Source organism: Malus sylvestris, chromosome 7 (genome assembly GCF_916048215.2).
Source record: "Malus sylvestris chromosome 7, drMalSylv7.2, whole genome shotgun sequence".
Taxonomy (NCBI): Eukaryota; Viridiplantae; Streptophyta; class Magnoliopsida; order Rosales; family Rosaceae; genus Malus; species Malus sylvestris.
Genome location: NC_062266.1, coordinates 6,926,503 through 6,951,966, shown reverse-complemented (window position 1 = coordinate 6,951,966; position 25,464 = coordinate 6,926,503). Strand labels below are relative to the sequence as shown.

Genomic DNA, 25,464 nt, shown 5'->3' with positions numbered 1-25,464 from the left:
GTCGGGGCGGCAAACCGCCATGCGCGGCGGCGCGTGGAGGAAAAGCCCGAAGTTCCACGACGTGCCGAATCCAAATTGGCCATCCATTTTCCCAAATTCTAATGTTTTAATAGAGTTTTAATCAAAGGTTCCTAATTGTGTTTAGGCGCATTGGTAGGAAGTGATCATATTCTCGATAGTTCGAGCGGCTTTCGAGCAATGGAAAACTAGTGAGTGGACCCCTTCTTAACTATATATTTTTATAAACTATTAACCTAGCATGCATTTCATAATACATGCATTGAATATGCTTTATATTATGTTTTCCAAATTTTTATAATTATGATTTATTCAAATTACGTCTTACTAAAGAGTATGAATGATTGGATTTGCATATATTAATTTCTATGGTTTTCATATATAATTTATATTACGGATTTACAAATATGGTGGATTTACGGATATGGATTTATTATGGTTATGAAGATGGTTCGAGCTTTGATACAAGTTTTGAGTTATGTTTTTGATATTTACCTAGTAGGTTATCATACGGCACATCCGCACACCACGGGTATTGTCTACTGCACATCTGCACACCACAATATTTACCTAATTAAACTTTGATTCATATTGTTCATAGAGAAACATCTTATCAACGATAAATAAGCATTGCGTAATTGCTTAAATCACAAGAAAAAATAAAAAAGAACCAGATAAACAATTCAAGACACCGTTTAGAAATTTGCAACAAGATTTAAAAGCAGTCCTACATTATAATTTATATGTTAGCAAAAAAACTGTATGTGTTAGAATCAAGAACGATCTGTCGGATCGAAGATATTGCACCCAACAGTCCTAGCGCAGAAAATGTTAAGGCAACGATTGTGTTTCCCCAGAAAAGTAAGCTGTACTTGGAGGGCTTGAACACAACATTGTAGAACACCGTTGGCAAAACGAAGTCCAGAGGAATGCATCCAAATGCTCCAATCAAAGCGTTGATGTCGCCAAAGAATGGAAACATAGCTGCAACAGTTGTGGCTATGACCACGGACAGAGATCGATAAACCAACCTTGGCACTACATTGCGAACAGAGAATTGATCAACCTTTGCGTTCACAAACTTGCGTTCAAGTACTTCATTTGTAACTTGTAAATTAACCTGCAGAACATTGCGAACAGAGAATTGATCAACCTTTGCGTTCACAAACTTGCGTTCAAAGTACATCATTTGTTACTTGTAAATTAACTTGCAGAACCAATAAAGTTTTGTGTCATCCACTGAATGTATTCATTACGATTCATTTCTTGGTGTTGTGAAGCGGATTAGAAGACTTACCACACTAACAGCTGATACTTGCAAGAAGGTGAAAACATTGGTCATCAAGAGAACCCAAGTTGGCAACAAAGGCTTTCCGTCAACTAAAAAATTGAGCAGAACAGTTCCTTCGGCCTGATTTCCGAACGCCCAATAACCCGAGATACCAACACTGAAAAATGTCGAAATTACAACAGCATAGCATACGCATAGTCCTTTGAACATTTTTCCTTTAACTGGAGGAGCTATTGTTGCCTGCAAACATATAACTTACCCCATTAAGTGATAATTTACTGATTCTGCTGAACAATTAATGTTTGACCTCTATCTTTTATCACTGCATAAGATCAAACGCAAACAATAGGAAAACCTGTATTTCAGGAATAATGCCATTTCCATACGAGGTAGCGATGATTGAAATAGCGTTGAAGGATCCAAAAACACGATTCTGTCCGCTTCCATTTAAAGAGTAGTCCTTCCTAGGAGCATTTGCCGAAATTCCTATGAGCATGGAAGTTAATTAATTAAACTAGTCACGAATACACATTCATAATAATGTAAAGAAATTTGTTTCGTGATATCTTACCAACGTATACGGAACCAGCTGTGGCACAGATGCTGTATGCAAGACAAAGGATTAGAGAGATAAGGTTGATATGCCTCAAGGAGTGGAAGGATGGAATTTGTGCCAACACCAGCATCACGACACCAAATATAATTACAAATTGGTAGAGTTGCATGGCTTCTGGTCTTGGACTAGAAAGCAAATATATATACTTGCAGAAGAAGAATTATATGTGGGAAAAACAGAAGAACAATTAAAATTCAGTAAACATCCCCAATAATCAGCGAACAAACTTGATAATTCTTTTAAGTTTTATAATTCAGCGTTCTAGTAAAAGTTCAAAAAGAATGCGGGTTAGGGGAAATGTTGACGGAAATATTAGACTGATGATCACCTTAAGGCTCTGCCCTCCCACAAGAATGCAAGCTATAACTGCACCATAGCACAAGCCAAATTGAATTGGACCAACAAAGTATCTTCCCCACCCTGGTCCTGTAAAATTAGACCATGCATGCTCATATCATATTTCTTTTTTTTCAATGTCAATAATAATTTTGCCTCAAATCACAGGAAAATCTAAATTTAAGAGGAATCTCAAGGGGAAGAGGGCAGCTATACACAGTACAGTACTCACCCAAAATATCTTGGGCCATGTCACGGAATCGGAGCTGGCGCATGCCAAGCTGTTCATGGTGCTCTAAAACCAAGGACAGAAGGTTGTAGGAGTAGAACGTTACAAGAGCTGAAATGGTGAGGCATAAAGCCCCAGCAAACCAACCCATCAAGGAAAGTGCATAGGGAAGACTTAAAAGTGCAGGAGCTACAATTGTAGTTGTCAGGTGATATCCACAATGCAACCATGACCCTACATACAGTGGCGGATCCAGGAATCTTACCCCAAGGGGTCGCAGTGTAAAAGTTCAAATAAAAATTTAGGATGGAAAAACATATTGAAAATGAAATCATAGTACTTTCATTCATAATTCATAATGGAAATAATATTACAAACTATAATTGTCCACGACGAGGTTTCATATTTTGAAAACGAAGTATTATAGCTTCATTTTCAATACAAGCAAAAATATCTCTCTCAATATAAACAAGCAAGCTATCACTCAACCATTGATCTCCCATTTTGTTCCTAAGTGGATCCTTAACAATATTCATGACAGAAAATGCTCTCTCCACTGAAGCAGTTGCAACTGGTAAAACTAAAGACAATGTAATGAGCAAATATACATAATTGAATACTTGATGCATCCTTGTCTCCACCATTTTTTTTGCAAGATCACCAATCCCTTCCAATTGAGGGAAATCACTACTGGAACACACATAATGAATATAAATCTCAAGTTGATCTTCAAGTGCCAAACGATCTTCATCCGAAAAGTCTTGAGGATAAAATTGAGCAAGACGAAGTAACTTTGATTTATCAAAAGCTACAAATGAATCTTTCGGACTCAAACATGCTATACAAATAAGCAACTCGGTATTTACCTCATTAAAGCGATCCTCTAACTCCGTAATTTGCTCATCAATGACATAAATAAAGAGCTCCACACGATAATGATGACGATTTGTCTTTATTGGAGCATAACGCCTTGACCTCCCTGGAAGTATAAATGCCTCTTCCATGTTAGGAACATCAATATGATGTTTTTCACAAAAAGAAGATACTTTATCAACCAATGCATCGAACCCATTATTCCTCATCCAATATAGCTTTTCCTTGCATGATTTCACCAAAGCCATTGCATTCACAATTTCTTGATCTTTCATTTGCAATGCTTGTGACAAATCATTTGTGAGTCCCAATATGACTTTCATCAAGAAAAGGTGAAACACAAACTCAAAAGTAAGTATCACTCTCATTAACTTATTTGCTTCAGCTGCACTGTCATTGGGATTATCATCCATAACCATTTGAAGCACATGAACCACAGATGAAAACATAGAAATGATGCTAATCAAGGTACCATAGTGTGAGTTCCATCGTGTGTCACCGGCACGTTTGAGACTTGTTTCTTGATTTAAGCCTCGCCCCGTTATAAGACAATCATTTTCAAAAGCTATCACAAGCTCTTCTTGAAGTTGCCCTCTAAGTGAATCACGCCGCTTACAAGATGCTCCAACATGATTAACCACACTATTAGCCGTTGCAAAAAAAGAGGCAATGTCTATATTATTCTTTGCTACGGCAACAAGAGCTAGTTGAAGTTGATGAGCAAAGCAATGAACATAATATGCACAAGGTTGTTCTCTCAATATCTTTGTTTTAAGGCCATTCAACTCACCTCTCATATTGCTAGCACCATCATAACCTTGTCCTCGTAGCTTGGAAATGCTCAAACCGTTGCGAGAAAACAATGTGTCAATAGCATCCTTTAGTGAACTTGAAGTAGTGTCGGTAACATGTTGGATACCCACAAATCTTTCAATTACATGCCCGTTGTCATCCACATAACGCAACACCATAGCCATTTGCTCTTTCACAGACACATCACGTGCTTCATCCACCAATATTGAAAAGAATCTATCTTTTAGACCATCCATGATAGCATCAAGTGTTTCAAGGGCACATGAATTCACAATTTCTTTTTGAATGGAAGGAGCTAGTAATTTGAGATTCCCCGGAGCATTTTCCATCACAACTTCTCTAACTTTATCATTATTATCTGCAAGGAATTGCAATAACTCCAAGTAATTTCCCATATTGCTTGAAGTGGCACTTTCATCATGGCCACGAAAAGGAAGACCTTGTCGCAATAAAAACTTAGTGCACTTGATTGAAGCAATCAAGCATGTGCGATAAGCCTTACGAGTTTGGTCAGAGTGTTTGCTCACTGCCGTTTCAATATGTGTAGCTTGATTGATCAAATTTGTAGCAGCTTCTCTAGCCTTATTATGAACACTCCCAACCGGTCCAACATGCATCTTAAATCTTTCTCTCCCTTTCTTCCAATTCTTAAATCCATCTCCAGTGAAAGCTTCACTACCCACTTGTTCAAAATTGGTTTTAAAGAGATAGCAATAGAGACAAAATGCCGCATCTTTAGATACACTATACTCCAACCAATCAAACTCATCAAACCATTGGGGAATGAAGTGTCGATTAATTCCCGACATATTAGTTATTGGGAAATTATGACCTCTAGGTTGACAAGGTCCTTTTTGTAGAAATAATCTTCGGACCTCATCTCTCATATTAGCGTCATAATCTATTATTCGAGTTCTTAATCCAGGATCCGCTTGAAGATTACTCAAAACATCATCTAACTGACTTTGTCTTGAACTTGGAGTTCTTGAACTACCAACAGTATTTGAACTATCAACATTATTCGAACTACCCGAACCCGATGATGACTTTCTCTTAAAAAACCGTTCCATAATAATGCTTGCTACATATACAAAATATTCAAAATAAATACTCACAATATAAACAAACCATAAACATAATCAAAATAAATATGAATTGGATTTCAATTAAATTAAATATCTCATCTTGCATTCTACATATACAAAATAATGAAAATAAAAACTCACAATATAAACAAACCATCAATATAATAAAAATAAATATGAATTGAATTTCAATTAAATTAAATATATTCTACATATACAAAATATTCAAAATAAATTCTCACAATATAAACAAACCATAAACATAATCAAAATAAATATGAATTGGATTTCAATTAAATTAAATATCTCATCTTGCATTCTACATATACAAAATAATGAAAATAAAAAATTACAATATAAACAAACCATCAATATAAACAAACCATCAATAAAAACTCACAATATAAACAAACCATCAATAAAAACTCACAATAAAAACTCACAAAATAAATATAAATTGAATTTCAATTAATTAAATATATTCTACATATACAAAATATTCAAAATAAATACTCACAATATAAACAAAGGGAGGAGATGGAGTTGGAGCCGCTAGCAGAGGAGCAACAAGGGAGGAGATGGAGTTGAGGGTTTGGGGGCAGCAGCAGCAAGGGAGGAGAGGAGTTGAGGGTTTGGGGGATTGAGTTAGGGTTGGAGGATGACAAAAACAAAACAAATTGGGGCTTTTGAGTCGGGTAGGAAGGCTGGGATGGGGGGGGGACACGGTGGGAATTAAAATTTTTTTTTTTGTTCGGCCTGGCTCAAAACGACGCCGTTTTGGCCAGGTCATTTAAAAAAATTTCCTGGGCCAAAACGACGCCGTTTTGCCCTTATGTTTTGAAAAAAAAGAAGCGCGCGAGCGCTGTTCTTCTTCCTCTTCCTGCCGCTGCCGAGTCTTCTTCTTCCTCTTCCTGACGACGACCCCGACGACCCCAGCTCCAAGAGGTCGCATATGGAGCTTGAAGGTTGTTTTCCTTGGTGTCCAAGGGGTCGTCCGACCCCGACGACCCCACTGTGGATCCGCCCCTGCCTACATACATATCATCACCGTCGTCGTCGTCATCATCATCATCATCATCCTCAATTAAACTCTTCAATTTAACAACAGATACAAACCTCTCCCTCTCACCTCTGGCCATTTCACGACAAATCTTAGGTACAAACCTCTTCCTCTCACCTCTACCTTCGTTTTCATAGGTCGATCGTAGCCTAGGTTTACATGTTAACGTCGACCGGAGCTCAGGAGGCTCCGACCTTTGTTCCAGATGAGAAACGGGTTGGTTGACCCACACCCTTTAGCCCAAGACCTAAAGGCTTCGGCCCACTGAGCAACCCAAACCCAAATCCTTTAGGGTTGGGCTTACAAGCCCAAGGCCCTTGAAACCTGGCCCTTCAGGCCGCGCCAACCCGAGCCTCCAACTCGTTGGAACCCAACCCACTAAACCTTTGGGTCGGCCTATCAAGCCTAGGCCCGTTGAACCCAAAACCCTTCAGACCCCAGGCCTTCGGCCCAAGGAACCCAAGCCCAAGCCTAGGCCCAAACCCAATCCAAACCCTAAGCCCAGCCGCACGTGAGTCTGCGCATGAGTGCCTGCCGATGTCGGCACGTGGAGTACACACGCCATCATCCACAGTGGCGTCGGCGACCCACGTCGGCGCGTGAGGGCGTGTGGGGTGGTGCGTGGGGGTACCCGAGGTCCCCCTTTATGTTTTTTGACGTCTTGAATCTGTTTATGACGACCGTTTTAAGAAATTCAATCGTTTGAGTATAATTTTATTAATTGGATCCTTTATGTGCTTAGGTGCAATTATTAGCGGTGTTTTCGTCCAACCTATTTTGTACGGCTCTTCGACGACGGAGTATCTGTGAGTGGACCTTTTCTAAACTGCATGTTTTAATAGTAGAAATGCATACATGAAAAACATGATTAAATGGTTACGTTTTATGAAACGTTTCATGAGTAAATTAGATTTACACCTTATGATTATCATGCTTTACTGAGAATATTTTGGAATACCATACTTTATGAAATTATGTTGTTTGTAGTATATATGATGGATGACTATATACTATTTATGAATATGTTTTTACACTTCTTTGTAGTATATATGATGGATGACTATGTGCTATGAAGATGTTTTGAGATATACGTACCTATGCTTGGAAAGATTATATTCAATGTTTTGTGCGCATCTAGTGGTCACTGTTCTACCTACGGGCAACGATACTTATATTGGCTTCGGTTGGGTAATGTAGGGGCTTACGGGTAAGGAGATATTATATTGGCCTGCAGATCGGGTGATGTAGGGGCCTACGGGTCGAATGAAGATATATATATTTGGCCTACGGGTTGGGTGATGTAGGGGCCTTCGGGTCGATTATGATACCACTATTTAGCACACTATACTATATATGTTTTATGAAAAGTTTTATGGCATGCTAGGGTTTTTCGGAAAACCTATTACATATTATGCTATTGAGTTTTCATAAAACTTTGGGGGTTAGTACGTTATTGAATAATTGTTTCAGTATTTTATATATATATATATCAATTTGATCTACTTATGTTTGTTTTGCACCCCCTCAGGACATAGGAACTAGGCGTACGATTCGAGCCACGAGGCATTCCCCTACTAATGATATCTTATCATCCTCTCTGCTTCGCATATATTGTAATAGCACCTCTCTATTTTACAAGGTTCTAAAAAACGCTAGGCACTAGTCGGGCTGCGGGCAGGGGCCTAGCGCCTAGGCGGGCGCCTAGGCGGATTTATATAAATTTATTATATATCTTATAAATAAGTGCTTATTTACACTTAAAAAAAACTATACTTGTATGGATGATAGAAAAATAATAAAATGCAAAAATACAAGTAGAAGAATACACAAAATACATTCATCCCACAATTGAATAAATTTGTAGTCAATCCATCATTTAAAATTTAATAAGATTGTAAGCATATATAAATGGGCTGGCCCAGCCCAGCCTAACCCAACCCACCCCACACTTTATTTTCTTTTTCTACTCATGCCTTCTGCTGCATCAGCTTTGTTTCTCTATTATTGTAGTCAACTCTCTACTTTTTGGTTTTCTCTATTATTGTAGTCACCTCTCTCTCTACTTTTTGGTAAACAACTCTCTCTCTCTCTCTCTCTCTCTTCTTGCAGTCAGCTTTGTTTCCATCGCCTCCTCTCTGTCTTTTGGTGCTGCTTCTTCTTCTCTCATATCTCCCATCATCAGACCTCTCCCACCATCTCCAAAAGCTACTTCAAACCCCTAACCTTCAACCCAAAAACCCGAAAGAATTCCAAAAAACCCAACTATCAAGCAACATCGACGCGGCTCTGACGAGATTTTCAGTCGCCCTCTTTCTTCTCGCTAGATCGCAGCAGAACGGAGAACCGCCGAGGCTCCGACGAGGCCGCCTAGACAGCCGCCTAGATACCGCCTAGGCGGCCGACTAACCCGTACCCGATTTTATGAACGATTTGGCATTAATCCTGGCGGCACTCCACCGCCCAGCGCCTAGGCGCTGCCTAGGGCGTTTTTTAGAACACTGCTATTTTACCTTACACTTGTACTCTGGATTAGTTGTATGCTCTAAACATGTCATGCATTATCATTATATTCATTGTTGGCAGTTGAATATTATTATGGTATTTTGTAGGACTTATATTTGCATATTACTTTGCGTAGTAACTCGCAAAACTTATATGCATGTTTCACATGTTCTCGGCGTATGCATTTATTAAATGGCTTTCGTCACCCTTGAGTGTCGGCCAGCACGTGGCCATCCCGATGTCTCTCGGACATTGGGATTGGGGCGTGTCAGGTACCCTCTCGTTGTCTATAAAATTATAAACGTGTTTGCAGTCGAACCATTTCATTCATTCCAATTCACTTTCATAGAGAGAGAGAGAGAGAGAGAGAGAGAGAGAGAGAGAGAGAGAGAATCATATTTCTGTGTGATCACTAGATATCTTAATTCCTTCATATGACACAAAGAGAGAATCAATACCTCTAGATTTGAGCACAAATAAAGCTCCAGCATCAAGCTCCTTTGAAATGTTGGCTTCTTCATCTTCCTTATTTTCTGCTGATAAATCAGTATTTGAACTGGGAAGAATTGACTCCATAGCTCTCTAGCTATCAGGTTATTTTGGTCTGCGTTTGGACAACACGATCTTAATATAATTGACAACCAAATATTTTCCCCGATTTGGAAAAATAAATGGTAAGCAAGATAAACACTTTGGATAAAGCAAGACAAACACTTTGCTTGTTTATAAGTCACTGTCGTCTTTTAGCAAAGAAAATATATTACAGTTGAAAAACTGAACACTTACATATTTGTTTAGCTATTTGATGACTACAGTTCAACAAAGGCGGCTTCACTCTAGTCTCAGATTTGACAAAGAAGGCAATGGATTTGACTAGCATCCCACAATAATCATAGGTAGATTTAAACAATCATTTTCCTATCTTCCAAATGCATTTTTTCCCATGTATTTTTTTGTTTTGAACTTTCGAGGACGTGATGACTCCATTTAACAACCACGTCTAATTGAATTTCATGAATGGCGAGTTCAATATATATACACTCTCTCTTAGCCATTGTCTGATTTTTTTATCACATAATTCTCGTATCCACTTTAGATATCTTGTTAAAGAAAAGACTACATATGTTGATGATGGATGATTATTTATATATACAGTTACAAATGCATTAGGACTATTGAGTCGTGATTGATCTAAACAGATTTTTAGGTCAAATTATATTGGATTGCGACTGCAGAGACCTTCCAGGATAATCTGCATGTAGATTATCTCCAACTTCTTCCTTGAAATAGTTGGAGCCCATCAGGTGTTCAATGCCATCTGATATGTCTATGTCAATGTATGCAGACAAGTCAGATTCATCATCAGATGATTCCCATGACAACTCTGATTTTTTTGCAAGCATCAATCTCCTCAGTTTTTGTAGCATATCGTAGTTTAGCCTTTCGTAGTCCCTGAAAATTTGAAATAGTACCTTTTCACTTGTATATCTAACAAGCATATATATATATGTGTGTGTGTGTGTGTGTGTGTGTGTGTAAAATAACGAAGGGAATATCTTTTGCTGAAGTAACTTTCTTCTATTGATACAAAAAAAGTTATACAAAGAGGAACTCTTGACAAAGAAGTAATCTAGCCTACATTCGAGGTTTACAAATCAATTACAAACAAATTACAAATTCGTTTACCAAATTAAGCCAAGATATCCGGAATGGTATCGTTGATTTTTTTCCCAAACGAAGCCAAGATATCAGGAATGATATCATTGACTTCTCAAAACTCCCCCTCAAGTTGAAGAGTGGATGTTGAGAACTCCCAACTTGTGTATAATCCTTGAGAAAGTTTCCTTCCAATGCTTTTGTGAATACATCTGTAAGTTGGTGTGAAGAGGGAGCATACCTTGTGACAACTGAACCATCATGTATCTTATCCCAAATAAAGTGGCAATCTGTCTGGTTCGCTCATGACTATTTCGTTGTCAGTTAAAAAATAAAAATTGAAAAACAATAGTTATCGAACAGCCTGTTAGAGTATCTCAATTTTACTCTAGGTCATTAACTTTGCCGCAACGTGTCCTCTGGCTCTGAGGATAAGGAATGTATCATGAACTAATCAACCAACTTGCAGGTAATAAAAATTGCCATGGAAGACTTTGTTCCAGCTAGCTAGCTTAATTAGTTTGACTACTTAGGTTGCAGATTAGCTTCTGTGATCGCAGTCAGTTGATTAATTTTCAAGTACCCCCTTCTTCAAACCTAATTAAACTTTGATTCATAATGTTCATAGAGAAACATCTGATCAACGGTAAATAATAAGTAATGCACATGAGAAAAAAAAAAAGAAAAGAAGCAGATAAACAGTTCAAAATGCCGTTTACAAACTTGCGACAGGATTTTGAAGCAGTCCTACATTATAGTTTATATGTTAGCAAAAAAACTGTATGTGTTAGAATCAAGAACGATCTGTCGGATTGAAGATATTGCACCCAACAGTCCTAGAGCAGAAAATGTTGTGGCAATGATTGTGTTTCCCCAGAAAAGTAAGCTGTACTTGGAGGGCTTGAACACAACATTGTAGAACACCATTGGCAAAATGAAGTCCAGAGGAATGCATCCAAATGCTCCAATCAGAGCGTTGATGTCGCCAAAGAATGGAAACATAGCTGCAACAGTTGTGGCTATGACCACAGACAGAGATCGATAAACCAACCTTGGCACAACATTGCGAACAGAGAATTGATCAACCTTTGCATTCGCAAACTTGCGTTCAAGTACTTCATTTGTTGGTTGTAAGTAAACCTGCAGAACCGATCAAGTTTTGTATCATCCACTGAATGTAGTCTTTACGATTCATTCTTGGTGTTGTGAAGCGGATTAGAAGACTTACCACACTAACAGCTGATACTTGCAAGAAGGTGAAAACATTGGTCATCAATAGAACCCAAGTTGGCAACAGAGGCTTTCCATCAACTAAAAAATTGAGCAGAATTGTTCCCTTGGCCTGATTTCCAAACGCCCAATAACCCGAGATACCAACACTGAAAAATGTCGAAAGTACAACAGCATAGCATACGCATAATCCTTTGAGCATTTTTCCTTTAACTGGAGGTGCTATTGTTGCCTGCAAACATATAAATTGCCCCATTAAGTGAGAATTTACTGATTCAGCTGAACAATGTTTGACCTCTATCTTTTATCACTGCATAAGATCAAAAGCAAACAATAAATTTGAAATAATAGGATTCCGTTGTCTTTTTTTTTTCTTTTCCGTTTTTCCCTCAAGTAATAAAGCAATTGGAAAACCTGTATTTCTGGAATAATGCCATTTCCATACGTGGTTGCGATGATTGAAATAGCGTTGAAGGATCCAAAAACACGATTCTGTCCACTTCCATTTAAAGAGTAGTCCTTCCTAGGAGCATTAGTCGAATTTCCTATGAGCATGGAAGTCAATTAACTAAACTGATCACAAGTTATACATTCCTAATAATGTAAAGAAATTATTTTGTGATTTCTTACCGATATATACGGAACCAGCTGTGGCACAGATGCTATATGCAAGACAAAGGATTAGAGAGACAAGGTTGATATGCCTCAAGGAGTGGAAGGATGGAATTTGTGCCAACACCAGCATCAGGACACCAAAAATAATAACAAATTGGTAGAGTTGCATGGCTTCTGGTCTTGAACTAGAAAGCAAATATATATACTTATAGAAGAAGAATTATATGTGGGAAAAGCAAAAGAAAATTAAAATTCAGTAAACATCCCAAATAATCTGCAAACAAACTACTACTTCAATTGTTTGGCAAGCTACTGCTGCTTGACATAACTTCCAGACTTCAAAGAAATTAAAATTAAACTTGATAAATTTTAAGTTCATAATTCAGTGTTCTTGTAAAAGTTCACAAAACAAAAGTTTGAAAAAATGCGGGGTAGGGGAAATTTCGACAGAAATATTAAACTGATTATCACCTTAAGGCTCTGCCCTCCCAGAAGAATGCAAGCTATAACTGCACCATAGCACAAGCCAAATTGAATTGGACCAACAAAGTATCTTCCCCACCCTGGTCCTGTAAAATTAGACCATGCATGCTCATATCATTTTTCTTTCTTGCAATGTTAATAATTTTGCCTCAAATCACAGGACAATTTACATTTAAGAGGAATCTCAAGGGGAAGAGGGCAGCTATAAACAGTACTCACCCAAAATATCTCTGGCCATGTCTCGGAATCGAAGCTGGCGCATGCCAAGCTGGTCATGGTGTTCTAAAACCAAGGACAGAAGGTTGTAGGAGTAGAACGTTACAAGAGCTGAAATGGTGAGGCATAAAGCCCCAGCAAACCAACCCATCAAGGAAAGTGCATAGGGAAGACTTAGAAGGGCAGGGGCTACAATTGAAGTTGTCAGGTGATATCCACAATGCAACCATGACCCTACATACATATCATCGTCGTCATCGTCGTCATCATCATCATCATCAATTAAACTCTTCAATTTAACAACAGACTAGAGCTCACTGATCTTGATTCTTGACACACTTTAATTTCATTTTTTGACTAAATGATATATGAACTACTCAATCTAGGGAAAAGTTTATTCGAACTTGGGTGCTGCCATAGCTGACTGCCTAACAGAAGCCTATGATGAACGAATAAGTGATCCATGTGATGGGGCTTTCACATGGAAAGACACGCCTATCTGCCAGGAGGCGTGACTCTAGGAAAAGGGGCTTCGGTTCTAGTGAAGAGATATATGTCGCTTCACATGTGAAGAGATATAATGAGTGTATAATAAGGTACACCCCTTGGATCAAGGGTTGCACCTCTTTTAAAGGTTTCAACAATTCAACAAGGGTCTTGTTTTATGGTACCCTCTCGTTGTCTATAAATAAGTTTGCAGTCAAACCATTTCCTTCATTTCAATTCACTTCCATAGAGAGAGAGAGAGAGAGAGAATAAACAGTCTAACATCACTACAGATCTTAATTCCTTCATATGACACAAAGAGAGAATCAAGACCTCTGGATTTGAGCACAAATAAAGCTCCAGCATCAAGCTCCTTTGAAATGTTGACTTCTTCATCTTCCTTATTTTCTGCTGATAAATCAGTATTTGATCTGGGAAGAACTGACTCCATAGCTCTCTAGCTATCAGAATATTTTGGTCTGCCCTTGGATTAACAATATTGCTGCAACATGAACTTTCATATAATTGACAACCATATATTCCTCCCCTTCACAGAAAATTGGAAAAGGAAATGGTTTTGTTAATTTGTGAAGATATAGACAAAGCAAGAAAAACACTTTGACTTGTTTATAAGCCACTGTCGTCTTTTAGCAAAGAAAAATAAATTAAAGTGGAAAAACTGATTTGACAAAGAAGGCAATGGATTTAATTAGGGTCCCACAATAATTAAAAGGAAATGTTAATGGCACTTGAAACTATCATTTTGCTATCTTGTAAATGTTGAGAATCAATATCTTATTGGTTGGGAGGAGGGACCTTGCATGTGCGTATAAGTAATTGAGTTATTCTCCATATTGTCGATTGGTTTTATGGTGAAATCTCAAATTTTTTATGGTATCAGAGTAGGCTGCCAATGTGTAAAGGCCAGCGGCCACACGTACTTCATGTCACCTGATTTGTATTGTCCACATATTAAACTTGAAAATTCGCCACACATGAGTGACCGTGTTGAGGATGAACTGACATCGATGGCAAGAGGGACCTAAACTTCTTCAGCAAACGTATTTTGTCGCATATACTTTTTGTTTGGAGCATATGATAACTTTTTTGAAGTACTCCATTTTACAATAACGTAATACTACAATCTAATTGAATTGTATAAATGGTACCATCGTTTGTATATATACACTCTCTCTTAGCCTTTTTCTGATTTTTTGATCACATAATTCTAGTATGGCTTTTTATTCAAAATGGTCATTGAGATTTGCATCATCCATAAGTTTGGTCCCTGAGATTTAAAATCAATAGAAGTAGTCCCTGAGATTGTCCACCATCCATGATTTTGGTCCTTCCGTTGAAGCTTTTGGCCGGAAGTTTGGGCAATTTTCAAAGCTTTGTAACTCAATCGTTTCTTAACCAAATTCGACCCGTAATATATCAAAATGAAGATAGGAAAGTGTAGAATAAGATTATATCTATTTGGAAGCCCAATGATTTTCGGAGATGGTCAGAAAATAACCTCAAAGTTGACTGGTCCGAGAGAAAATTGGAAAACTCGCCGGAAACTGGGTAAACTTTAAACGTTCATAACTTCTTCAATACTCAACGAAATTAAGTGATTCAAAAACAAAAATCAGAATTCTCGATGAGAAGAAGATAATGGTACCTTTTTCAACAGCTAACTCGCCGTGGTTTGGCCGGAAAACGGCTCGAAAGTGGCTGTTGAAAAACGAGTCAGCAACTTTCGAGCCGTTTTTTGGACAAACCACGGCGATTTAGCCTTTGAAAAGGGTACCATTCTGTTCTTCGCATTGAGAATTATGATTTTTGTTTTTATATCACTTAATTTCGTTGAGTATTGAAGAAGTTATGAACGTTTAAAGTTTACCCAGTTTCCAGTGAGGTTTCCAGTTTTCCCTCGGACCAGTCAATTTTGAGGCTATTTTCCGACCATCTTCGGCAACCATTGGGCTTCCAAATAGATATAATCTTATTCTATACTTTCCTATCTTCATTTTGATATATTACTGGTCGAATTTGGTTAAGAAACGATTGAGTTACGAAGCTTTGAAAATTGCCCAAACTTCCGGCCAAAAGCTTCAGCGGAAGGACCAAAATCATTGGATGGTGGACAATCTCAGGACTACTTCTATTGATTTTAAATCTCAGGACCAAACTTATGGATGATGCAAATCTCAAGGACCATTTTGAATAAAAAGCCTTCTAGGATCCACTTTAAATATCTAGTAAAAAAAAGATTATATATGTTGATGATGAATGATGATTTGTATATAATACAAATAGATTAGGACCATTGAGTCATGAATGATCTAAATGACTTTTTACATCAAATTATATTCGATTGCAACTGCAGAAACCTTCAAGGATATATCTTCATGTAGATTATCTCCAACTTCTTCCCTGAAATAGTTGGAACCCTTTAGATGTTCAATGCCATCTGATATGTCTTTGTCAGCGTATGCAGACCAGTCAGATTCATCATCTGATGATTCCCACGACAACTCTGCATTTTTTTCGCAAGCTTAATCATAACCTCCTCCGTTGGTTTTTGTAGCATATCGTAGTTTAGCCTTTCGTGGTCCCTGAAAATTTCAAAGACATAGACATGTTAAATGCAAATCATAAAGAACCAACTATATAATTTTATGCACGCCTGATGAGTACCTTTTCATTTACTTGTATTTCCAACAAGCATATATAATATGTGAAGTGCAGCATACAGCACATAAACGTCCTAACTCCACTAACCCACCGAGTCCGCTGCTCTATTCCATCGTTGGAAATCTAAGGATCGTAAATTCGAGCAGGAATGACAGGCACAGAACTGTGACGAAAAATCGTTTCGGTGCCAGTTTAGTTAAGAAATCACAAAACATACATTAGCTAAAAATACTGACAATGATTTGATGATATACTTACACAAGTAAAGCCAGTGTCTCGCTGCATAGTTTGCTTTGTGCTGGTTAACATGTAAATGACAAGCATCCATATGAAATAGAAAAAGACTGCTTTCATTGACCACGATTCCACCAGTAAGGCGTTGTGCAAGGCAAATAGCCTATCCCAAGCAACAAACATGGATGCCTGCTTTTGTTCAAAAGCTTCTTGTACACATAAAAGGGAGTATTTTTATGTAAGTGTTTGTGCCTAAAATTGGCAAATTTTCACTCATTTGGGACTAAAGCCAAATTATGGCATTTTGTGGGGTTATTGTGAAATTAGGCTAGACTAGTGGCACATGTTTGGCTTAGAAATATCAAGTGGCACCCAGTTTTATATGATATATGTTTGTAGATATTTCTCATATAATTGAGGTTTGGACGGTGGAATGCAGCATGTGGCTTCTTTTAATATCATTTCCTAAGGAGGTGGATCTGGGGGAGGTTGAATCTGCATCAAGTGGCTTTATGTTCACACTATGGTTTGTTCTCTATATATTTGAAGCCAGGCAGAGAAGAAGGGACACTCAAACAATCAAACAAATCTCTTTACAGCTGCACCATTTTTATTTCAAAGCTCTTTAATTTCATTTCATTGCAAGCTCTTCCATTTCTTTCAATCAAAGTCAAAGCACTCAGTTCATTATAGCTTTGTTTTCTTTACTAGTATTCCTCCACCTCAATATAAAGCACCTAAGCAATTTTTCTTTCTCTTCACCATTTATATATTGTTATTGCATTCTTTACATAAGAAAAATCTTTATCATATAAGACAAAAAAGAACCTAAGTTGAGCCACTCTCATTCAATGATACAATCTTTTGGTTAGAAGTTAAATAACACAATATCCATCACTCAAATCATGTCTACTAGCGGTAACTAGTAGTGACACACTCACAATCTCTAATCTCATGTTCAAGTAAATTTCGGGCCTACCCACAAGGCCATGACAAATTTAGAGGGCGAAGAGTAAGGCATAAATTTTTTACAAAGACTAAGTTGTGAACACGGAAAATTCCTAAAACAAACGAGACAAGAACAACGTGCACAAACAAATATTTGTATTTGATGATTTTGGGTTACAATCTCTCTTAAATTTGATCCTCTGATTCAATCTCCGTAAGGTGTGTATTTGTGGATGTTTCGTTGATCCAAGGGCCGTCGAGGCTTAATTTTGGATGAACTGTTGGAAGTTTCTTCAAGGGTCGTGGGCTTGATCTTTGAAGGTGGATTTGAGCGAATCTTCAAGGAGCCGTTGGGGCTTGATCTTGAGGATGAGTGTTTCTTCAAGGGCCGTTAAGGGCCGTTGAGGCTTGATCTTATGATGAACGGTTGGATGTGTGGATTTGTCGACGTTGTTGATCCAAAAGGCCGTTAGGGCTTGATCTTGGATGAACGGATGATGAACGATGGTGCTTTCTTCAAGGGCCGTCGGGGCTTGATCTTGAATTGGTGGATGGTTGATCCAAGGGCCGTCGGGGCTTGATCTTGGAAGAACGAAGAACGAGGAACGAAGAACACTTTCTTCAAGGGCCGTCGGGGCTTGATCTTGAATTGGTGGATGATTGTTGATCCAAAGGGCCGTTGGGGCTTGATCTTGGAAGAACGATGAACGAAGAACGAAGAACACTTTCTTGATTCTTCGGGAACCTGGATGCTTGAGAGTTTCGGAGTTTCAGAGCTTCAGAGTTTCAAGGTGTAATATGAATTGGTTCCCCTCCAATGAATGAATTAGCCTTCTATTTATAGAAATTTTCAAGGCCTAATTTTGAATATAATATTCCAGATGAAATAAGTCGTTTCTGCCAGGTGTTGACACGTGTCCTGTTTGATGACTTTTCCAACTTATTTCGATTTTTTGTTTAGACACACGCTACGTGTAAAATTTATGTAATACATGAGCGTTGAAACTTTGATTTATCGGTCAACATTTATTTACCGAAATTTCGATGTCTATGCTTGATTTTGGATGAACTGTTGGAAGTTTCTTCAAGGGCCGTGGGCTTGATCTTTGAAGGTGGATTTGAGCGAATCTTCAAGGAGCCGTTGGGGCTTGATCTTGAGGATGAGTGTTTCTTCAAGAGCCGTTGAGGCTTGATCTTGAATAATGGTGATGAGCGGATCTTCAAGGGCTTTTGGGCTTGATCTTGAAGAACAGTGATGAACGGATCTTCAAGGGCTTTTGGGTTTGATCTTGAAGAACGGTGGCTTGTTGATCCAAGGGCCGTCGGGGCTTGATCTTGGAAGAACGATGAACGAAGAACGAATAGAGCTTTCTTAATTCTTCGAGAACCTGGATGCTTGAGAGCTTCGGAGTTTCAGAGCTTCAGAGCTTCAAGAATTTTGCCTAATGATTTTGGTTACCCCAAAATGAATGAATTAGCCTTCTATTTATAGAAATTTCCAAGGCCTAATTTTGAATATAATATTCCAGATGAAATAAGTCGTTTCTGCCAGGTGTTGACACGTGTCCTGTTTGATGACTTTTCCAACTTATTTTGATTTTTTGTTTAGACACATGCTACGTGTAAAATTTATGTAATACATGAGCGTTGAAACTTTGATTTATCGGTCAACATTTATTTACCGAAATTTCGATGTCTACATAAGTAATTAGAATACAACATGAAGAAATAGTTACTTGAGCTTCCAATATCGTAATTGAATTTTCGCCTAGATGATCATGAGCTTGTTGAATCTTCCTCTTCTTGAGCTTCCAAAACATATTACCAGGATCTATTTATTTAATATGATGTCAAAACATTAAAAAAACCATGTAGAAAGATAAAATATGGGTTAATCCGAAAAAATGTGCGTATTTGCTAGGTTGAGAGTATGTTGTTCAAAAGATTTGTTAGTTTGTTAATAATTTGACCTGATACATCAAGTGTAATAATATAACTGATTTATACTTAAAATAAAAATTCAACTAATTACACTATGATGCTTAGTGTCTCAGACTGTATTACCGGCATATTGAAAAATGTTCTTGTTCATTCGCATGTGAAGCTCCAATAGAATTTTTAAATGACCAAAGTACCCTTAAAACCCAAACTGCTACAGAAGTCCCACGAAAGGCACGAACTATAAACCGCCGCGACCTCTCAGGGCCTAAGTTGAAGTGGAAGGAAGCGCGAGCAACCCCTCTCTTTCTCTCTCTGAGTCTCTCTGAATCTCTGGAATTTCGGAATGGCGAAGGGTGATGATGCAGTGAGGAAGAAGCAGAACAAGGTCAAAAGAAAGAAGCTCCACAACAAGAACGACCGTTCTTCCTCTGCAATCTCTGCCCGCGTTGCCTCCATTATTGCTGCCAAGAAGCGCCGCCATTCCGGCAAACGCCGGAAATGTCAGGTACTTCCTCCAACCGGACTTTTCTGGTTCCTTTTCTTTGATTATATGCTTTATAGAATAGTAGAAAAAGAGAAATTGATTATATGTTAATTAGAGTGCATTTTGCTTACCATGCTCACCATTTTATTGTTGTTCGTTATATGGGTTTGATTTGATGTATGTACTACACAAATCTCGAAATTTAAAATCATCTAATGACAAATCAATGGGGTGGTGAATTTTACCACCAATTAATGGTGGTGCTTCCTGAGTTCTTGTGTTGCTACCTTCCACATGATATGTGAGACCAAGTAATTTACAGCCGTTTTCGTAACGGAAGCATTTAGATTTGATTACCGGTCCCCGAGTAATTAAGCAGAGTCTAATTTATCATGACATTGCAGGGTATGTGCTTTAGCCTTCCTACCCTTGATGATCCCTTCAATGACAGGAATGGTGCAAAGGATTTTGAGAAGAAAGCAACCAAGAAACCCATGGTTTCACATAAGCATGAGAATGTGATTTTGAAAGAAAAAAGTAAAGAAATTCTCGATACTGAAATGGTGGATGGTCCAGCGCAGAAGAAGGAGATGGTAACGGTTTTGAAGGATGAGCTAAAGAAATCACTGGCATCTATTAATACCATGGCTCATAGAAGCCGAATTGACCCTGGAAATACAAAGATTCAGCTGGATGGGAATGGTGGCATCTACGGGCATCAGGGAAAGGTCTGTGAAAACTTAGATTGTCCATCTAAGTATCTTATTCAGTGCTTGAATGCCATAGAAAATTCACTTCGCTGTGATGGTACCTATGATAACGAGGAGGACAAGCCCTTGTTTGTGAGTACTTGGGGAGTTGAGTTTTGGAAATGTTATTCAGCTGGGAAGGATATACTTGAGACAAGCAGAACCTCTTCTAAGATGGAGCAAATTGCATGGATGGTTTCCTGCACTGCTGATTCAGTTTCTAGAAAGGATGAAGAAGGTTTATCAGTCACCAGCCCATTTCTTTTGTTCCTTGTTCCATCCCAGGAGAAAGCCACAAAGGTTTGTATGATATGGTAGTTTAGCAATCATTGGTTGAAAATTTTAAAGCTCACTTTGAGTGGCCGACCACTTTAAGGTTTAATCTAGGTTGCATAAAAGTGACACATAAATAGGGCGCATGAGACTGTTAAATTGTTAATTCAAGCACAATGTATTGCTCCGACTCCATATCTATGGAATCACATACACCCTCTCGAGAGTTTCATTTGCCCTCGTTAAGTTATTTATGTCGTTGTATGACATGTTTGTTTAATGATGATCAGGTACGTTCAGTATGCAAACCATTGAAGGCTCTTGGAATACATACAGTGAGTATACATCCTGGTGCTTCCTTGGATCACCAGATTGAAGGGTAAATATTCTGATATTTCAAAATTGGTGCCTCGGGATAAAGCCATTTTGGTGCATTTGTTGCAAAATTAATTGATTTGCTTTATGCAATTCTTGTCATGGGCATTCTTGATTTACCATGTCCATATTAATTAGTGACTTTCATGTAACCTTAACGTTTGCTGTTTTTAGTTTTGTTTTAAAGTTTTTCATACTAGTTTATATCTATTTATATATAATATAAAAGCTCTGTGGCATGCTTGTTCAGACCAGTGATACAACATGGCCATTTACACAACATGATTCTGATTTTTAAACTTGTGGGAAAAAGAAAAAGATCTACGATGCAATGGCTTTGCTGTTTTAAGCATGAACTGCAAATGATGTGAAAAAGAAACAAAATGGAGTACATTTGGCATAGCGCGTCTCTTATCGTTCTTATCAAGTTAATAAGTATGCTTAGTGCTCTGGGGTGTGTGTGTGTGTACGTGTATATATGCAGGCTTGCAGGTCTGTGTGCATGTACGGCTGTATGTGTGGGTGCACATTTGTCATGCGACTGCTCTTCCGTGCTTGTATGCACATGTAAAGTTGCGTTGTATCGTTGTCTATTAAGTTACGCATGCAGAATTATAAACACAAGCTTTAAGTTGTTGGTTGTGTGCCTTTCTTGTATATGCTGGATCTACTTAGCCTTTCATAAACAGTTTTTCCTTGATACGGTTTCTGATTAGTTGTGGTTTTGTAAATAGTCTGAAAAGCTCTGAACCTGAGATTATGATTTCAACACCTGAGAGACTTTTGGAGCTTCTTTCCTTGAAGGCCATTGATCTATCTGGGGTTTCCTTGCTGGTATTTTGTTCCTTAACTTGTTTATTTATTGTGCAGTATCAGGTGTACATTTGTTAATCTTACATTATTTTTTCTTACTTATTAAATTTCTAATTACTCTTTAGCCCGTTTGTAAATCCATTGAATTTTCAAAATCAGCGGTAATGACTTACTGTAGGTATAGTTACACTATCACTGTTACCTCCCACACATTGGATTCCTAGGGTTTTTTTTTTATTTTTTATTTTTTATATATAGTTTTTATTTCTTCTTGTTGTGGTTTGTATGTGTTTTAGTGCATGGACACTGATGTTGTGCTGGATGAGGGAGTACCAAGTACCAAGGATTTTGGCTACATTAACAAATGAACTACAAAAGATGAAACATGAATACGAAATGATGATGCAATGCACTGAGAGGGATTTATACATAATTACTTCAAATGAGTCTTTTGAAAATCCTTTGTTTAATGGCTTTTTAAGGCTCATTAAGTGCATTTTCATTCCCTGTGCCTAATGTTTTGCGGTGCATTTCGAACGAATTTAGCCTAAATCCCTTGTTACTGGAATTCCTCATCCAACCACACCTAAATTCATAATTTGACTCCTTAGCTCACAATACCTTTAGCCAATGCTTTTCATAGACCTTTGTGAAACATAGGGTAGTAATTTTCACTCTAAGATCGATGAGAGCTAACAGTTACGTATGTTTCATCAATCCACCAAGTGTCCATAATGATGTTTTATTTTGTTCCTTTTACATTACCTTCAGAAAGAATTTTTTTTAATGTATTCCTTTGTCACTTGAACAGGTCATTGATGGACTGGAATCTTTCTATAGCGAAGGTTGCTTGGATAAAATAAATTCTATTCGCCAATCTATAAATGGAAAAACCCATACAGTTGTTTTCAACGATTGCCATAGATATGCCTGCGTACGAGTGGTGCAAAATCTTCTGACGGGATCAGTTCGTAGATTATCTCTAAATAGTTCTCTCACCAGTCAAAGTGCATGCATCATTCAGTCTGTAAACATGTGTCTTTCGAAAGAAAAACTGCCAAAGGTATGTGGACTTTTGAAAGAAAATCTACTTTTCATGTGTGATGTTGATAGTAAGGTTAACTGTAATTCTGGAAAGAAAACTGTTTCTTAATTATTTCAATTTTCCACTATAACTGTTGTCCTTTTTAATATTTAAAAATCATATCTTGATAAAAAGTTTGTAATGTGGAGGTACGCTGTAAGCCTCAATACGTAATGTGTATCTTTACCTAAGGAATTGGATGGTAGTGATAGTTAGAGGACTTAGGGTTGGTTTGTTGAAAAGCGACAGGATGCTATTGAATTCTTAAATGTGCAAGTTCTAAAATTCCTTGATGTAGTGAGACTTGCGAAGGATTTCGTAAACATAACTCTCTCTTGAATTTTGTAATGTGCATTATAGAAAAAGAAAGAGTAATTACACGAGTAATATGAAGGAAAATGCTGCTCAGTTATAGTGGAGAAAGCTTGGTCATGTAGTTATTTATTCATTTAATTAGCTCTGGATTGTTGGGGAATACATCCTTGAAACAGAATTCAGTTATACCTACCTGTCAAGTACTTTTGCAGGCTATCGGAGTTCTTGATCAGGCTTATCGTGGTCGACACCAACCTCAGGCTTCTAAGGTGCTATATATAGTGGGGAAAGATGATAAGTATCGTAAACTAGCTACCGCTCTGAAGTTCAAGGGTTATTCCGTCACATCTGACTCAGTTTCTACAGAAGTTGAGAACAGGTTGTTATTCTCTTTATTTTATTCATGAATGCCTTCAATGACTTGTATTTCGTTTTTGTCATGCAGCATTTGTTTGGAGTTTATTGTGTTATACAAATTCGGAGTTTAAACTAAAGGCATCTTGTTCAATAAACCGAGTTTTTTTTTGGGTCGAATGTTCATTTAATTGAGTTAGTTTAAACTAAGGGCATGCTATACAAATTTGAGGGCTTGTATCATGTACAGAAAGGTAGAAGTTAGTTTTTTCTTTGGTCAGGGAGAAGTTTACTGCGGTAACACTCCTCGTGGCAGTAGTCGACTGGTGTGCTTATGAGAAAACAGTATTGTATTCCTTTTTGCAGTCCCATAAACTAAACTGCTGCTCAATATATGCTCATACTCTGTTTTCTGAGAATGGCTCATTGTTTGTCTTTGTCATCCGTTCAGTGTGGAAATGAAGGGCAGGACCAGGCCTGCAGTCTCCATGATTGACATAGACCAAATTGGTGCAACCGACTTCAGTGAGTACGAATGTGTAGTTCTACCCGATTTGACCCTCTCAATTGACAGTTACGTTCAAATCCTCACGAGAATGGCTCGGTACTCTGTGAATGGCGTATTGCATAGCTTTTTTGCCAGAGAAGACGCAAAGCTTGCTGCACCGTTGATTAAGATCCTTGAACAATGTGGGCAGGCAGTGCCTGAAGCCCTAAGAAAAATGTCGTCTTCATAGCAATGACATTTGGATTTTTTTCGTCTCCGTTTTGACTCACCAATTTTGCCAAATGTTGTCATTTTATAATTGATTTCTTCTTGCAAGTCTTAGTTGTAATACGTTATAATCCTTGTCGATGATTGAAAAGACTACTCATTGTTTGTCCTTAACTTCTATTGCCTGAATCCCCTATGAAAAATTCCCTTCTTTATCAATCGTTTGGCTCTCTTTATTTTTTTTCACCAATTAGCTCTTAGTTTTGTGATATTTTTCTTAATTATGTTGGAAGCATAGTTAGTAAAATGCAAATGGATATAGTATGTGAAAAATATGTTTGTGTAATATTCAGCAATTTTGCTAAATAATACTTCGAAAATTTTGGCCATTTTTAATTTAAAATGTATTTGTTAAAATTTTTATTTGTTTTTATTTATTCAATAATATGTTAAAATACTCACAGTGACAGATAGCAATAATGCTTATGCGCCCTGGTCTAGTGTGAGTTTAAAATTCCCACTGATCTCCCTCCCCTTAACATTTACCAAGGTGACACACTAATGTTATCGCTTGTAAAAAAAAGTTAAAATACTGGTAAATTGCATGAATTTTTTTTATATATTATTAAAAAATATGTGAAAATAACATGTTTAAATGTGAAAAGTACGTATGTACGTTTATAAAGCGTGTATCTTCTGTTGGAGTTCTAAAAAACATGCAATTTAACGGATCATTAATATGTATACATAAAACGAAAGTTTTTATGAAAAGTACGAATATAATACTCGTATCCTAAGCCAAAAGATGTCTCAACTCTGAATCCTCTCGAATTGATAAGAAAATCAAAGAAATTATATCTTCTCACCAATTAGCTCTGCTATGGGCTTATGGGCAGCACAACGTTTCCGAAAGTGTGGAGAAGAGTAGTTTGTAATGAAAGTACTCCTATCAATAAAATCATTAATTAGTTGGGGAGAAGAGTAGGAT

The 25,464-nt window shown here is 37.6% G+C and overlaps 3 protein-coding genes and 1 long non-coding RNA gene across 11 annotated transcripts in view; 2 read left to right on the top strand and 2 right to left on the bottom strand.

The window, feature by feature from the left end:
- The window catches only part of LOC126628289 (uncharacterized), a 99,293-nt gene that overhangs the window by 37,498 nt on the left and 36,331 nt on the right, over positions 1 to 25,464 (top strand). The window lies entirely within an intron of this gene.
- Positions 679 to 14,170, bottom strand: LOC126628285 (GABA transporter 1-like). 4 transcript variants are annotated; one of them, XM_050297917.1, is made up of 8 exons: positions 13,978 to 14,170; positions 9,282 to 9,416; positions 2,494 to 2,724; positions 2,254 to 2,351; positions 1,881 to 2,070; positions 1,665 to 1,795; positions 1,316 to 1,549; positions 679 to 1,138 (listed from the first exon to the last, which is right to left on the bottom strand). In XM_050297917.1, the coding sequence occupies exons 2-8, from the start codon at positions 9,397 to 9,399 to the stop codon at positions 758 to 760; spliced, it is 1,383 nt and encodes a 460-aa protein (XP_050153874.1). In that variant the 5' UTR covers positions 9,400 to 9,416; positions 13,978 to 14,170; the 3' UTR covers positions 679 to 757. The 4 variants fall into 4 exon arrangements, with proteins under 4 accessions (XP_050153874.1, XP_050153873.1, XP_050153875.1 ...); XM_050297916.1 differs by lacking the exon at positions 9,282 to 9,416 and having other exon boundaries at positions 13,843 to 14,170; XM_050297918.1 differs by lacking the exons at positions 9,282 to 9,416; positions 13,978 to 14,170 and adding an exon at positions 6,292 to 8,552.
- LOC126628305 (uncharacterized) lies at positions 15,974 to 16,725 on the bottom strand. The gene is made up of 3 exons (XR_007625364.1): positions 16,450 to 16,725; positions 16,195 to 16,354; positions 15,974 to 16,112 (listed from the first exon to the last, which is right to left on the bottom strand). It is a non-coding gene; the product is annotated as an uncharacterized LOC126628305 (long non-coding RNA).
- LOC126628281 (DEAD-box ATP-dependent RNA helicase 40-like) lies at positions 19,487 to 24,695 on the top strand. The gene is made up of 7 exons (XM_050297910.1): positions 19,487 to 19,819; positions 20,203 to 20,847; positions 21,111 to 21,199; positions 21,930 to 22,029; positions 22,820 to 23,071; positions 23,620 to 23,786; positions 24,213 to 24,695. The coding sequence occupies exons 1-7, from the start codon at positions 19,658 to 19,660 to the stop codon at positions 24,496 to 24,498; spliced, it is 1,701 nt and encodes a 566-aa protein (XP_050153867.1). The 5' UTR covers positions 19,487 to 19,657; the 3' UTR covers positions 24,499 to 24,695.